The sequence below is a fragment of the Pezoporus flaviventris genome, unplaced genomic scaffold (genome assembly GCF_033815535.1).
Source record: "Pezoporus flaviventris isolate CSIRO_AGI_PZ_B2104156 unplaced genomic scaffold, CSIRO_AGI_Pfla_v1 ptg000006l, whole genome shotgun sequence".
NCBI classification, from domain to species: domain Eukaryota; kingdom Metazoa; phylum Chordata; class Aves; order Psittaciformes; family Psittacidae; genus Pezoporus; species Pezoporus flaviventris.
The window spans coordinates 7,301,012-7,313,822 of NW_026892554.1; the positions used below are offsets into that span (position 1 = coordinate 7,301,012).

General features: G+C 48.3%; 1 protein-coding gene across 9 annotated transcripts in view; it reads left to right on the forward strand.

Moving 5' to 3' along the window:
- Positions 1-12,811, forward strand: part of AKAP13 (A-kinase anchoring protein 13) — a 468,794-nt gene that overhangs the window by 205,187 nt on the left and 250,796 nt on the right. For all 9 annotated transcript variants that reach the window (XM_061446743.1, XM_061446746.1, XM_061446747.1 and 6 more), the window contains 2 exons: positions 1,061-1,373; positions 2,158-3,397. In XM_061446743.1, coding sequence (XP_061302727.1) covers positions 1,061-1,373; positions 2,158-2,207 — 363 coding nt within the window. In that variant the 3' untranslated portion in view covers positions 2,208-3,397. The remainder of the gene's footprint in view (positions 1-1,060; positions 1,374-2,157; positions 3,398-12,811) is intronic.

Sequence of the window (12,811 nt, forward strand, 5' to 3'; positions counted from 1 at the left end):
CTGGCTGCCCATAGATCTTGTCTGTGCAGTTTTCTGCAAGCTGGGGTTTATCTTTCTTAGACCTGTGTCTGACTGAGGAGAGCAAGCATCCGTAGGCAAAACATAGGTTGAATTTGATTCTTAAGCCTGTTGTTGATCATTTGTTTGTTTGTAACTTGCTAATTCTCAGTGTAATTTGCTTACAGCTGTAGCAGAATTAGTTTATAAATGTTGGCTTGTGGGATGGAAATGATTTTGGGTGCCTGAATGGATTAATTGCGGAGCTCAGCAGTGAGCTCTGAAAAGCAAATCATCAGAGGAGGGCTTGCTCCCTCCCACCCTGGTTCCTGATCAGGCCAGTTGTTTTCTGAGCACACAGTGAAGCTGTTCCAGCATCGAGCACACATAATTATGTGAGGGGCATGGATGCTGTGGGAGAGGCCGAGAGGTAAAATTGCTGCGAGGGGGATTAGGAGAAGGAAGCACGTTTTTGAGGCAGGTATCTCGCTGACATTTCAGAGCTATTAATAGAGGGTTTGGTGAGGCTTTGTTGAGCTGTTGTTTTGATCTTCCCTTTGAATGTTGGGGCTCAATTACATCCTGAGACAGCCGTTAGGGGAGAAAAAATAGAAGGCAGGAAAACTGTTTTGCTTTCATGTTTTGCTTGGGAAGGCTTCCTTTGACACATGCTGCTCCAGTGCTGCGTGCTGGCATTCCCCTCCCAGAGAGGCACGCTTCTCCTTGGCCTCCTGCCACCGTCTGTGTGCACAAACGGTGCAGGGTGAGTCTTGGTATTGAGATCTTAGAGAATGTTTGCCCTTGGCTTGTTGATACATAGCATAGTACATGTAGGAGCAAAAGATAACTGGAGCGTTACTCTTTATATGCCTCGTTTCTTTGTCTTAAACTGGGAGGGCTCCTTCTCTCTTTGCTTTGCATGGATGGAGACCACTTTTTTGCTGGTGAATGGGATGGATGTTCACAAGAATAGCCTGTTTCTGAGTGGTCTGGGACACACCTTTCATATCTAGTTTCTCTCCTAGCCTCTTTCATGCCCTAATGAAGCACCTTTCCTTTATAGGTTTCAAATCTACACGAGAAACTTGCGAGAGTCTCGTCCCAGTCCAGCATCGATGAATCCTCCAAGCAGAAGAGCCCTTCCCTTCCTAAACAAGGGCACTTTGATGCGGAACTGTCTGTTTCCCCTAAAAGGAACAGTCTTTCAAGGACACACAAAGAGAAAAGCACTTTCCATTTGCTTAGCACAACGAACCAGGCTAACAAGGCAGCTGAGGAACAGCCCCAGATGCCTACTCGCCTCTTCAGTTTAGCCAAACCAAAGGACAAGAAGGAAAAGAAGAAAAAGGGCCGGGGACATCGCTCCCAACAGTCTGGTGAGTGTCAGGGGAGGTCAGACGTGTATTTTGAGGATTGCTGAGCTGGCATTTTGCTCCAGCCATTGAACTTGTGGAAGCCATGAAACCTTGGATGTAGATGATAACACAGGGATAGGTCATCAGCTGTGATGAGTGGAGTCCTGGCTTGAAGTGATCTTATGTGGGCTTTCCTCTGTTCTGCAGCCCCTGAGGTTGTCAGAGGGACACACTGTGCTCCTTTGCTCCTTTCCTGTACCATCCAAGCAGCCTCCATGGGCTGAATTCTCCCTTTATTTTTCAGCTTGCCCTGCTTTGTGGAGGAAAATGTCCTGCTTCAGTGTATGGGCTTTCATGAGCTACTGCTGGGATGCTCCTGGCCGTTGCACCCCCTGACATGTTACTGTCTGCTTTAACTGTGTTCTACTTTGGAAGTGATATCTGCAACCTTTTTGGTGGCCTCTCCCTTCCTCTCCAGCCAGTCTGTCTTGTCTCTTGATCTGAAAAGACAGAGATGGTAGTTTTGCATCCCCTTAGGACTTAGTTCTGAACCTCAAACCTCTGACCCACATGAAACAAAATCTCAGGCCCTCAGCTTTATCTCTGCAGTAACTCACTGGTTTCTAACTTGTGCACAGGGAAGCTCACCAGGGATGAGACGTTATTTCAAGGTAGCTCATCAGGGAACGACATCTTTTTAAGGTGCCCAGTGGATTTGGCAGCCAGCGGGGTTTTCATGCATGTGGAGTCCCGCTCTGCCTGCTATATTCCCATAATGATTCCCACTTGTTCTTTTGTGCTGCAGATTCTCACTCGTCAGAAGCACCTCCAGAGGGTGAGGAGATCTTCTGCTGAGCACGGATGGTTCCATTGGTCACTCTCAGCTTTGGTACATCTCCCTGCCTGCTCCACAGCACGGTGCTGGTGCCTGCATCTGACGAGCATCTGGAGTTTTTATATATAACACGTTACAAAGTCTGTTCAGTGGTGGGAAAGGGCCTCTCTCCTGTGGTTTTGGGTGAATTCTCACCTTAGAGGCTGACTGCATGGCAAATAGTACCATCTCTCTGTGCAAACCTTGGGTTCAATGGATTGGGATAGATGTTTTCTGTCTCTTCTTACTGCTAAAGGATGAGAGAACATAGCCTTAAGGGGTCTGTGCCTTCAAATTCCGCTTTTCCAGGGAACATAACCGAAACCAAGCATTTAGCAAAAGATTAGGACTCTGCAAATGGTGCGTATACACTGGCATATATAGATATACTGTATATATACATATATGTATCTATGTATCCACTGGGATATGCTTACAGTCTGTACAGCCAAGCTTAGCTTGGCCCATGGGGATAGATGATACCTGATGACTTTCAGGAAGTGTGTAGATATTAAATATCTTGCCTTTACTGCTCCTGTTGTAATGTCATTGACTTGCACACCTCTTTTGTGCTCATGGTATAGGGACTGTTTGGTTTCAGGAAAGTACTTTACACCAGGAAGCAGTAACAGCAAAAATTCAGAGGGGAAAAAAAAATCAAATTTCAAGCTATTCCAAAAGATTTCCATGGGGCAGAGGGATTTAAATGTCAAACTGTTTCCAGAATCAAGCAGAATGGCTTTGGGTATATTTAAAACACTGCAGAAAAGAGCAATTTGGTAGGCTTGCAAGGCAACCCCAGGGAGCCAGAGTAGACAGTGCTCAAGTGGGAACAACTCTAAGCAACATCTTTTTTTATGCAGTCCCTTTGAGCTCCAGGTCATTCCTTCCCATCCCCTAAGGAGTTTTTTCTTGCCAGGATGTAGTTCTTCAGTTGCATTTGACATCCGTTCATTACGAGCGTGATGACTTGCTGGAGAGATGGCTGAAAATCTGTTTTTAGGGACCTTTGTTCTGGTACTTGTATTTTTCCTGCCCCATTTTTTTTGTGTTACTGTTGGGCTTCTGTTTCTCTGGATTTTGTCAGCTTCTCTTTCTCATTTCTCAGGCAGAATGAGACAGCAGCAATTTCAGAGCACTTCAGTGAGACATCGCAGGTCAGGGCCTGAGAGTGAACTCCAAAGAGGCAGCCCCTCATCCTTATGCCTATAAAGCACCATGCACTTACTAACCATTTCTAGGGAGAAAAATCTGTTCATGTGGACAAAACCACATGGGATAAGTGCAAAGGTCCAGCATGGCAGCTCCATTTCCACCACTAGGCTGAAAGTGTTGCTGTCAACAGAAGGGAAATGTCCAAGGGTGGCTTTTGCCGTGCTGGCTGAGGAGATTGTTCAACTCTTGGATACAGGGATGTGTTTGGGGAGGGGAAGAGGAGTGCAGCGAGCCAGATTCTCTTCCAAAGTCGTTGTTCTTCCAGACCCTCTCAGGGGGGTTACCCCAGCAAACTTGTAAATGGTTATGAGATGCTATCAGCTTCAGAATAGCTCAAGGGTTTGCTCAGAGTTTGAAGCTTTTAAGTGCATTTCCTTTCCTAGCAGTTCCTCTTTAAAAAACAACAGTATTTCTCTCTTTGCACTATTGTTTGATTTCAGTTTGCTCTCTGGCTTCTCACAAGCTCAGCCCACAGCAGTGTTCAGAGCTTGGTGCTGATGAGTATCAGTGAGGTGGATGCTTAGACTGGTCCATCTTGGTCAGTGCAGGAATCCTAAACTGCCTGCTTGCTTTTGAAGCTCTCTAAAACGTTAAGGTTTAAAGAAGAACAAAAAGAAGAAAGGAAAAAGGTTTGAGATTTATTTTTATTTTGCTTTTTTTAACTATTATTTGGTGCTTGTTCTTACTTGCAAGCAGGGCTTGCAGAAATATTTATCTTTCTGTTTATTTGAAAGAGTTCTTTTTTAAAGAGAAGTTTACTTGGCTTTATTTTTTTATTTCTTTTGACTTTGGCTTTTGTTTGGGGGGGTTGAGGGATGGTTTATTTTGGGTTTTCTTCATTCCCCCCTTGTTTTTTTGTTTTCTTACCAAGACCTTGGTAAACCAAATGTTCTTATCTCTGGCTCCTACAAGACCAGGGTTTGGGCAGTGCTGCTTTGCAGCCGATGCCATGCTCAGAGTTACGCAATTTCATCTGAGAGCTTTCTTTATGGCAGAGCATCTTTGGGGCTAAAAAGCCTGAGTAAAGCAATGAATTTGGGCAAGACTCCTCCTATTAGTTAGTTTCTTTAAGTATTTTATTTAGGTTTTCTCATCCCTGCAAGGAAGAAGCAAAACATAGAGCATCTCACAGTGATGCGAGGGTCCAGTCGCTTCTCCAGTGAGATACAGGCAGCTCTTCTGAACCTGAAGAGAGCCAAAGGAGGCAAGTGCTGGTGTTGTGGTGTTACCTTTTCATCAGAAAACCACCAATTTCAGAACATCCTGCCCTGCTATTTACACACCTGCAAAAAGGACTGTGCCAAGCTGGAATCTTTGGAAACCAAAGCAGTGCATGGCTCATTACTGCTGTGCAAACACAGATCAGGTTCCCAGTGTTTCTTGGAGTTCCCCTCAGTCTGTAACAGCCTTTGCTAGTATGAGCTTTTCTTTTTATCCCTCTGTCTTCTCCCCAGTCCCAACACATCTTGAATTCACAACATGGAAATGTCCCATGGCTTTGAGAAGGGCATCAGAAGGACTCAGGGCAACAGGGATCTGTCTGCCTGGCTTGAGCATCTCTCCTGGTCTGTGCAAATCAAAAAGAGCATTCAGTGCCCTAAGTGTGATATCCTAAGGTCGCTGTGCTTCCTTGTTAGAGCAAACAGAGGTGTGAGTCAGAAATACATTGACCAGAAATACTGCATATCAAAGCTGTTTGTGTCTTAAATTCGGGTGGACAGACCTTTGTCCCTGGAGGATGTATGTTACTGTATGATTCACTTTTTGGAATGAAGCCTTTACTCCCACACTGCTTCCTCCTTCTTTCACCTTTAGGAAAGGAAGGGCTTGTTTTTATCTCTTCAGCCTTTTATTTTTCCCCATCTCAGATTTTCTTTGGAAAGGCTTGGCAGAGGTTTCCAGAGTCAGATTCCCACTCTGATCCCTGCAGGTTGTCTGCTAGAGCATGGTCCCAGCTTGACAGCACCAAAGTCTTTCCTCTTCCTGGCCTTAAAATTGCATTTTACTTCAGTTCCATGCCTGGCATCCATCCTGCGACTGTTGAAAGTGTTATTTCTTCAGCCCAGCCTGATGCTGTATCTGGTTTCCAGAGCCAGTCCTTTTATCCCATTTGGAGCACCCAAACCACCCTGATTTGCTTTGGGTTCCTGGGACACAGAGCAAGCTTGAATATGTCTGTGCAATGCCATGTTGTTGGAGGGAGAAGAGAACCCTGAGAGGGATCTTGGAGCTTTCTGTGCTGGTGCTTCATGGAGGGGAGAAAATCAGACTCTCTTCTTGGACATTTCTTTGCCTGGTCATCTTCACTGCCCAGCAGAAGGGTTTCAGTGACCAGGTTGCTGGGAGCACAGGCTCAGATGAAGTGCAGGAGTGGTCAGTATTACCTGGGGGTGCCAAAATACCCCAGAGATAAAGAGTAGAGCTGTAGCAAATGGTGTGAGACTCGATGGAGTTGTGTGGGGTTGGCCTTACCTTCTTTTAAATGAAGTGATCATCTCAACATGTAACTTGATGTCAGTTTGATGCTATAAAGCACTTTAAATGGAAGTGGTCTTGTCCCTTGTTATTTTGGTTACGTGGAGACAATCAGCTTTGCCATTGCTCCCCCCCTCTGCATCCCCAGCAAAATCTGAGCTCCAAGTAGGCATATTCCTGGTTTGGTTTGGCTTTACCCTGGGAGGGGAGGAAGGGCCAAGCTTTTTGTATTAGTTTTAGACCAGAATGGGTGTGAATCTGACTACACTCCCAGTGCAGACAGGGTGAGTGGCAGGACCAGAGAACTGGCTTCTGATGGCTCAGGTGTATCCCCTGGGAGAGCCCATGCTGGTGTCACCATCAGTCATCCTCACAGCGAGTACTGCTGCCGGTGGGGAAGCAGTCCCACCAGTGCTTTGCCCTCCACCTCCTCCGTGGAGAAACCCAAAGCAAAGGAGATGTTGGTGAGATGTGACCGAGTGAAGTGAGGCCCTTTCCATGCACTATTTCCATGCACTGTCCAGGCCATTGGAGACCTCCCAGGTACCATCCCTGGGGCAGGAGCTCTCGCCACTCCTGAGGGTGGACACTTCACACTTGAAGTTTGACCACTGCTGAGAAGCACAGTAATGCCATTAGCTTGTGCAGATCTGTACTGCCTTTCGAAGGCAAGAGCATCCATGGAGTCCGATCATCTTTGCACCTTCTTGAGGCACTAGGCTATCTCAAAGCTGTTGAGGAAACACACAAATCTAGTCCTCCCAAAAGCCCCAAGTCAGAATAGGTTCACCAGGTGCCAAATCCCAAGGAAAATGCATAGGATATGTGTGGCACGGGGCAGGGGAGGACTGGGCAGGGGGCACAAGAGAGAATCCGCTAAAATCCCACAAAACATTCCTTGTTAACCAGAACTCTGGAAATTATTCTGCCTGCTGGCCAGGTTTGGGAATTTAACATAATTTAAGGCACCCTTTTAAATAGGGAAACCTCCCTGCTGCTCATAACTCTTGCTTCACTTGTCAGAAGGGGCAGCAAGCAATGATTCTTGATCTGGTGACGCAGCTAAGCTTTAAAGATAGGTGAGCTGAACTGGCTTTTAATCCCATACCCCTCGTGCTCTTCAGCCATGGGAAGCATGATGCCAGCTCCCTTCCCAGCTGCATCCTCAGGGCTGGGTGCCCTTCCTTTCCACACACATTTCACTGACACTGATGCTTTGCCCAAATATATCCAGCTTCCGTTGCTTGGGGGGTGGGGGGGAACAGGATAACAATCACTGCTTCGCATACAGCTACGAGCTTGGTATGTATTTAAGCTGTCTATAGGTATCCATCCTTTCCATGTTCTAAAGTATTTTACTACTTTCTTTATTGATATTAAACACTGTCTCAAAACCAAACCCCATGAAACCCATGTCCAGTTCAGCTTGCCTATGGTTAAAGTTTAGCCTGGAGTTTATTTTGTACTAATACGGAATGCACTTGAGTAATTCCCAGAGCGTTGAGGAGGTGTATTACAATAACCCGATATACCTCTGCTTTTGGTTTGTTTCTTAAAAAAAAATTGAAAATAAATAAAAATGCTTTGCATTTTCATGTTGAACCTGTTAAAAAAAAAAGTTAAAGTTGAAAAAAAAAAAAAAAGAATTTTTAAAGAAGAGGGTAAACCCTAATTGCTGTATGTTAATTTGTAATTATGTACAAAGTGAGCAGGTTATTGACTGTAAAATTCTTCAGTTTTTCTGTAACTTGCCAGAAACCATTAGGTTTTGTAACAAGCTTTTATTTATCTTCCTTTTTAGTTATCGGCATCAACCTCTTGTAAAGTCATTTTTTTTCCTCTAAATAAATTTGATTTTAAGTCTGCGTTTTCTGCCCCATTTATTTCCACACCTTTGCTTTTTGTGCTGTTGACTTGGTAGCACTGATGCCGAATGAGCAGACATAAGCCTGACCTGCAATCAGATGTTTGCGCTGCTTTTATCATCTGGATTCCACTCTGTGCCCATTGGACTCTTTATTTCCCTTCAAGACTTGTGTTTTGCTGGAGGGCTCATGGCTGTAATAATACTGAGCTCCTTGGGGGGCTTTGTACAAGAAGAGGAAGTGTCATAGGCGCTATCTCAGCCCCTTCAGCTCTGTAACCTGAGATAAATGTCAGTCTGGTGGCTGCTTGTGCTCTCCTATGGCAGAGAGTGTCTGCGTCTTCAGCAAGCCCCAGACACCAGGGAATTTATCTCATTTGGTGGAGGGAACTAAAGCCATAGCATCACATACTGGTTTGGGTTGGAAGGGACCTTAAGATCATCCAGTTCCAACCCCCTGCCACGGGCAGGGTCCCCTTCCACTAGAGCAGGTTGCTCCAAGCCCCTGTGTCCAACCTGGCCTTGAACACTGCCAGGGATGGGGCAGCCACAGCTTCTCTGGGCACCCTGTGCCAGCACCTCAGCACCCTCACAGGGAAGAGCTTCTGCCTAAGAGCTCATCTCAGTCTCCCCTCTGGCACGTTAAAGCCATTCCCTTTGTCCTGTCACTACAAGCCCTGGTAAAAGCCCCTCTCCAGGTTTCTTTTAGGGCCCTTTTGGCACTGGTAGCTGCTCTAAGGTCTCCCTTGAGCCTTTTCACCAGATGAGATGCAGATGCATCTCATCACAGGGATGGGGAGAGGAGGGGTGTTTGCACACAGGATGCTTTATGTGTTCCTCATCCCCTACAATGGGAGGCCCAGCAGAAGCGTTCTAGCCCCTGAGGAGTTGAAGGTACGTGGTGTTCCAGTGTCTGCAGGCATCTGTCCAGGCAGAAGAGGGTGCCAAAAGTACAGAACCGACGCAGTTTGCTCTGCAGCGCAGTGGGGAGCCAGCAGAGAGGACCTGTGCCTCAAGTTTCTCCACCATCATTTTCTTGTCCCTGTAAAAGCAATCTCAGCTGTCCCTGTGCTGCTGGTCCTGAAGCATCCTCTCCCCAGTCAGAAGGAGCCAGGATACCTGCACCCTTCATCATCCCTTGGATATTGATCGTGAGGCCAAGGAGCTGCTTCATTTCCATCTATGATTTCACTTGTCTTTAGAGGTGAGATAGGGAAAGAGAAGGGATGCTTGAGGAGAACCAGTATCGATCAAAGCCTCCAGGTCATGGACATAAGCTTGGCAATGCTGGGTTGTTTAACAGGCGCTGTTGGGAAACGCCATCCCGCCCTCGCATGCCCCATTAGCCAGCACTGCCCCGTGTGTGCTTTCCCCTCCTCTCCCCTTGTGCTGTTCTAAAAGCCTGACTCACGTCAATGCACCCAACCCTGTCACGCAGCGCTCGCTCCGAGATGGGCGTGAGGCAGGAGATGAAAGAGCCGGGTTCCTCGTGTTATTTGTGTTCCCCTTCGAACCAGCTCTCGCCTATTTACTGAGGCAAATAAAAGCTTTCTCTGAACCCTCACCTCCTGTGAGCGGTGTTTCCCTGCAGCCCCTGTAACCGGAATGCCCAACGAAAGCACCGCTCTGGGTACCCCAAGCTGTGGTAAAACAAGGGTGGCTGCTATGGTACAACAGGCACTGGTCATGGGAGGAGCAGGACAGCATTTACCGGTGGCAAATTGCATGCAGACAATCAAATTCCTGCTGAACAAAGCAAACCAGGCAGCCTGAGCTTCTCTGGTCCTGCACAGGACAACCAGACCCCTTCTGCTCCTATAGGCCAGAAAGGAGAACCCCCCCCCAGCCATCTCTATGTGGCAATTTGAGTATCCTAAACCAGCTTTCCACATTTTCATCTGCAGTCCGTGCTCTGAGCCTCTACAGCACAGCCAATACATTAAATGGGTGTTCACCCCACATGGGTCAGTTATTTCAGGTGGTCCCCGAGCAGTAGTGATGTGTTCATGAGCATCCCAAGTTTCTTGCCCAGCCCCAGCTTTTCCTTAGCAGACCAAAAGATCCCTGCGGGTCCATGTGATGGGACATGTAGATGTGGATGGATTTACACTGGCCCTTGTCACCTATAAGGGGTCAGAAAGGATCCTTACGTTTGGATGGGGCTCTAAAAGGACACTGACAGGCACTGGAGAGGCTCTTTGGAAATGGAGTTTAGTGACAGCTTTAACACCTGCATTATCTGTGTTTCTCTTCTCCTACCATTGCTGGGTTTAGTCCTAGCACCGTCTCCAGGGTGAGAACTGGGTGAGCTGGGCTGGGGCTTGCAGACAGGCTGCTCATTCATGAAGGCTTTATTAGGAGAAGGAAAGGCAAAGCCCTAATTAGTTCAGTGAGTGAGTGAGATGCCCTGTGATCAGACAGACACCAGGTGAATGGTAAAGGAATGACTTACCTTAGCTGTAGAAGGCAACTGGGTTTTGTTAGTTAGTTAGATGTTAAACACTGCAAGTGTGTTGATTTGTTTGGGGATGGAACATTAAATGAATGGGGATAATGATATTTGGCATTGATAACTGACATGAGAGCCCATACAAGTGAGTACCCCCAGCCCTCACAGGATGGGCAGACAGCGGGTGCTCCTTGTGGCCCCCCCAAAAGCTGCCTTCACACCTCCTGAACCACCCCACCCCAAACCAGGACACCCCAGCAAGGCTTTGCTCCAGACCCTGCTCCCCTGCCCTCATCCCAGGGCATCCCATCCAGGGGAGGATGCTGCAGGCTCAGTACTGGCTCCCCCTGCCCCGCTGCATGTTGGGGCTCCTTGTGCACATCCATAACTCGTTCAGCAGGGCTATAAACATCCCCCTGGCTCCATGCTGGAGAACATCCCCGCACCTCAACCAGTGGGACGGAGCCAAGGTTTGCTTCCTGCTCCCCACTGGGGCAAAGCTGACCCCAGGAGGGTCCCCAGTGGGGTTTGTACAAGCCCCTTTGCTTTCTCCTTTCCCTTCAGCCCGTCCCCTGTGCAGATGTAGTTCAGCTCCTGGTACACCCCTGACCTCTCGCTATTGCCTGGCGTCTCTCCCTCTGGCGCTTGGCGTCTCCAGACGCTCTTTCTTCCCCCTTTCCTTTCACCAAAGAGCTGCTTCTCACCAGCCGCATCTTTGCAGCGAGCCTAATTAGACAGGAGCCTAATTAGAGCGGAGCAGGAGCGGTGAGTCATTAGCAGAGCCCTGTGGGAAGCCCCAGAGCAGGGGCCGAGGCATCGGGCGCTCGGCTGGGTGCTGTGGGAGGGAAGCAGCCCCTGTTTGTGTTGCGTGCATGGGTAATGCCTCCAGACAGTGACCTAGAAATGGAGCCATGGGGGGGTTCCCATCACCCTGCATCGGCTGGAGGGCAGAACAGCATCACACTGTGAGCCCCAGTGCTGATGGGCTCAGGGGGTGTCTGCCCATCTGAGCCAGCGAAGTTAGAAACCGAAAGGGCTTTTCTTGGTGGCCCTTAAGCTCTTTTCCTTTTGTTTGGTTTCTATTCATCCCCTTTAATACGCAGCCATTCCCCACAATGACACGGAGCCAGCATGCTGGGACTGGCTGAATGGAGAGGGATCCCTGCTGGGGTGGGAAGAGAGAGTAAAGAGAGAAGCAAAGGGCAGAACTGAGATGTTTTCTGTGACAGAGCCACAGGACCGGGGTTAGGTGTGATGCTGGGGCTGAGAGAAGGGATTCCTATTGGTGTTAAACCGCATCCTGGCTGCAAGTGCCAGCAGCTTTCTCAAGAGCGCATCCTGGCATGGCCCTGGACCATTCCCTCCAGCCTCAGCTGGGCAGGAAGAGCTTCCCAAGAGAGCCAGAACTAACACAGATCATTTGATTCCTGAGCTCTATGGTCCCTGGGAGGAAAGAAAGGACACATCGGATACCCAGGGTCAGTCCCCTTGAACCATTCCCTTATCTTCACTTGGAGAGGGGCACATACAGAGGGGTCCTTGTTTGTGATGCCTGTGGGACGCAGCCACGAGTGGGGCAGGGAGAGGGAAGTGAGATGTCCAGGCACTGACAGTGTGAAAGCCAGGCTTTCTTCCACCTAATTGGATTTGTTACTCAGCTGAGGAGCGCTGAATGGCTCGGGTGGGCTCCGAGCCTGGGATTGCAGTGAGGAGGTGGGGATGATGTGGTAAAGTAGGTCACACTGCTGCAAACAGGGCTGATGGCTCTGCGCAGCTGCCCATGGTGTTAAATGAGGAGGTGGTGAAATGGAAAGAGAAGGGAGATTGTAAGGAGGGAAGAATAAATGAGCTCAGTCTCTGCTGTTCATTCCCACCGGGAGCCGCTCCTGCAAGGTCCCATCTCGGAGCACGGGAGCAACAGGGATAGGGCCTGGCTGGTTGCAGGGAGCCTGGAGCAGTGGTTTCTCCTGCTTTTGGGAGCTTAACTCCATTTCTGAGCAGTGTGGGGTGGCAGTTTGTGAGCCTGGACCCTCTTCAGTACTAAAACCTGCTGGGTTTATCCCAAGAGAGAAAAGGAATGGGAAAACAATTTGACATGGGACACAGGGAGAAAGTGTAGTGCTGGGGCATTAATTAATGTGCAGGAGATGACAAGCCAAGGACATGAGGCTTCAGTGCTCTGTACAGACACGGATGAATTTAAAAGCAGGTTGGATGGCTGGAAAAAACACTCCTTCACTCCAATTATGTGTTTAAAATGTGAAATGGATGGATGTGGGGCTTCCGCAGACGCTGGAGGTATTAAATCACCAGCTACTCTGCTTTTAATTGACTGTAGTGACAAAGGGAGAGCGAGCTTAGATGGTGATTCCCCGGAGGGCTTCATTGCACAATAGCATTATTTCAAGGGCAGCTGGGGTCAGGCTGGGAAAATGCATACTTAAAAATGAATAAGGCACTATGAGTTTCATTTAAACAAGACATAGGAGCAGCAGGATTTGCATCTGGGGAGGTTCAGCATGGTCAGTCCCTGCGGACGGAGGTCCCGAGACCTGGGCTTGGAAGCGGTCTGGTCCCATCTC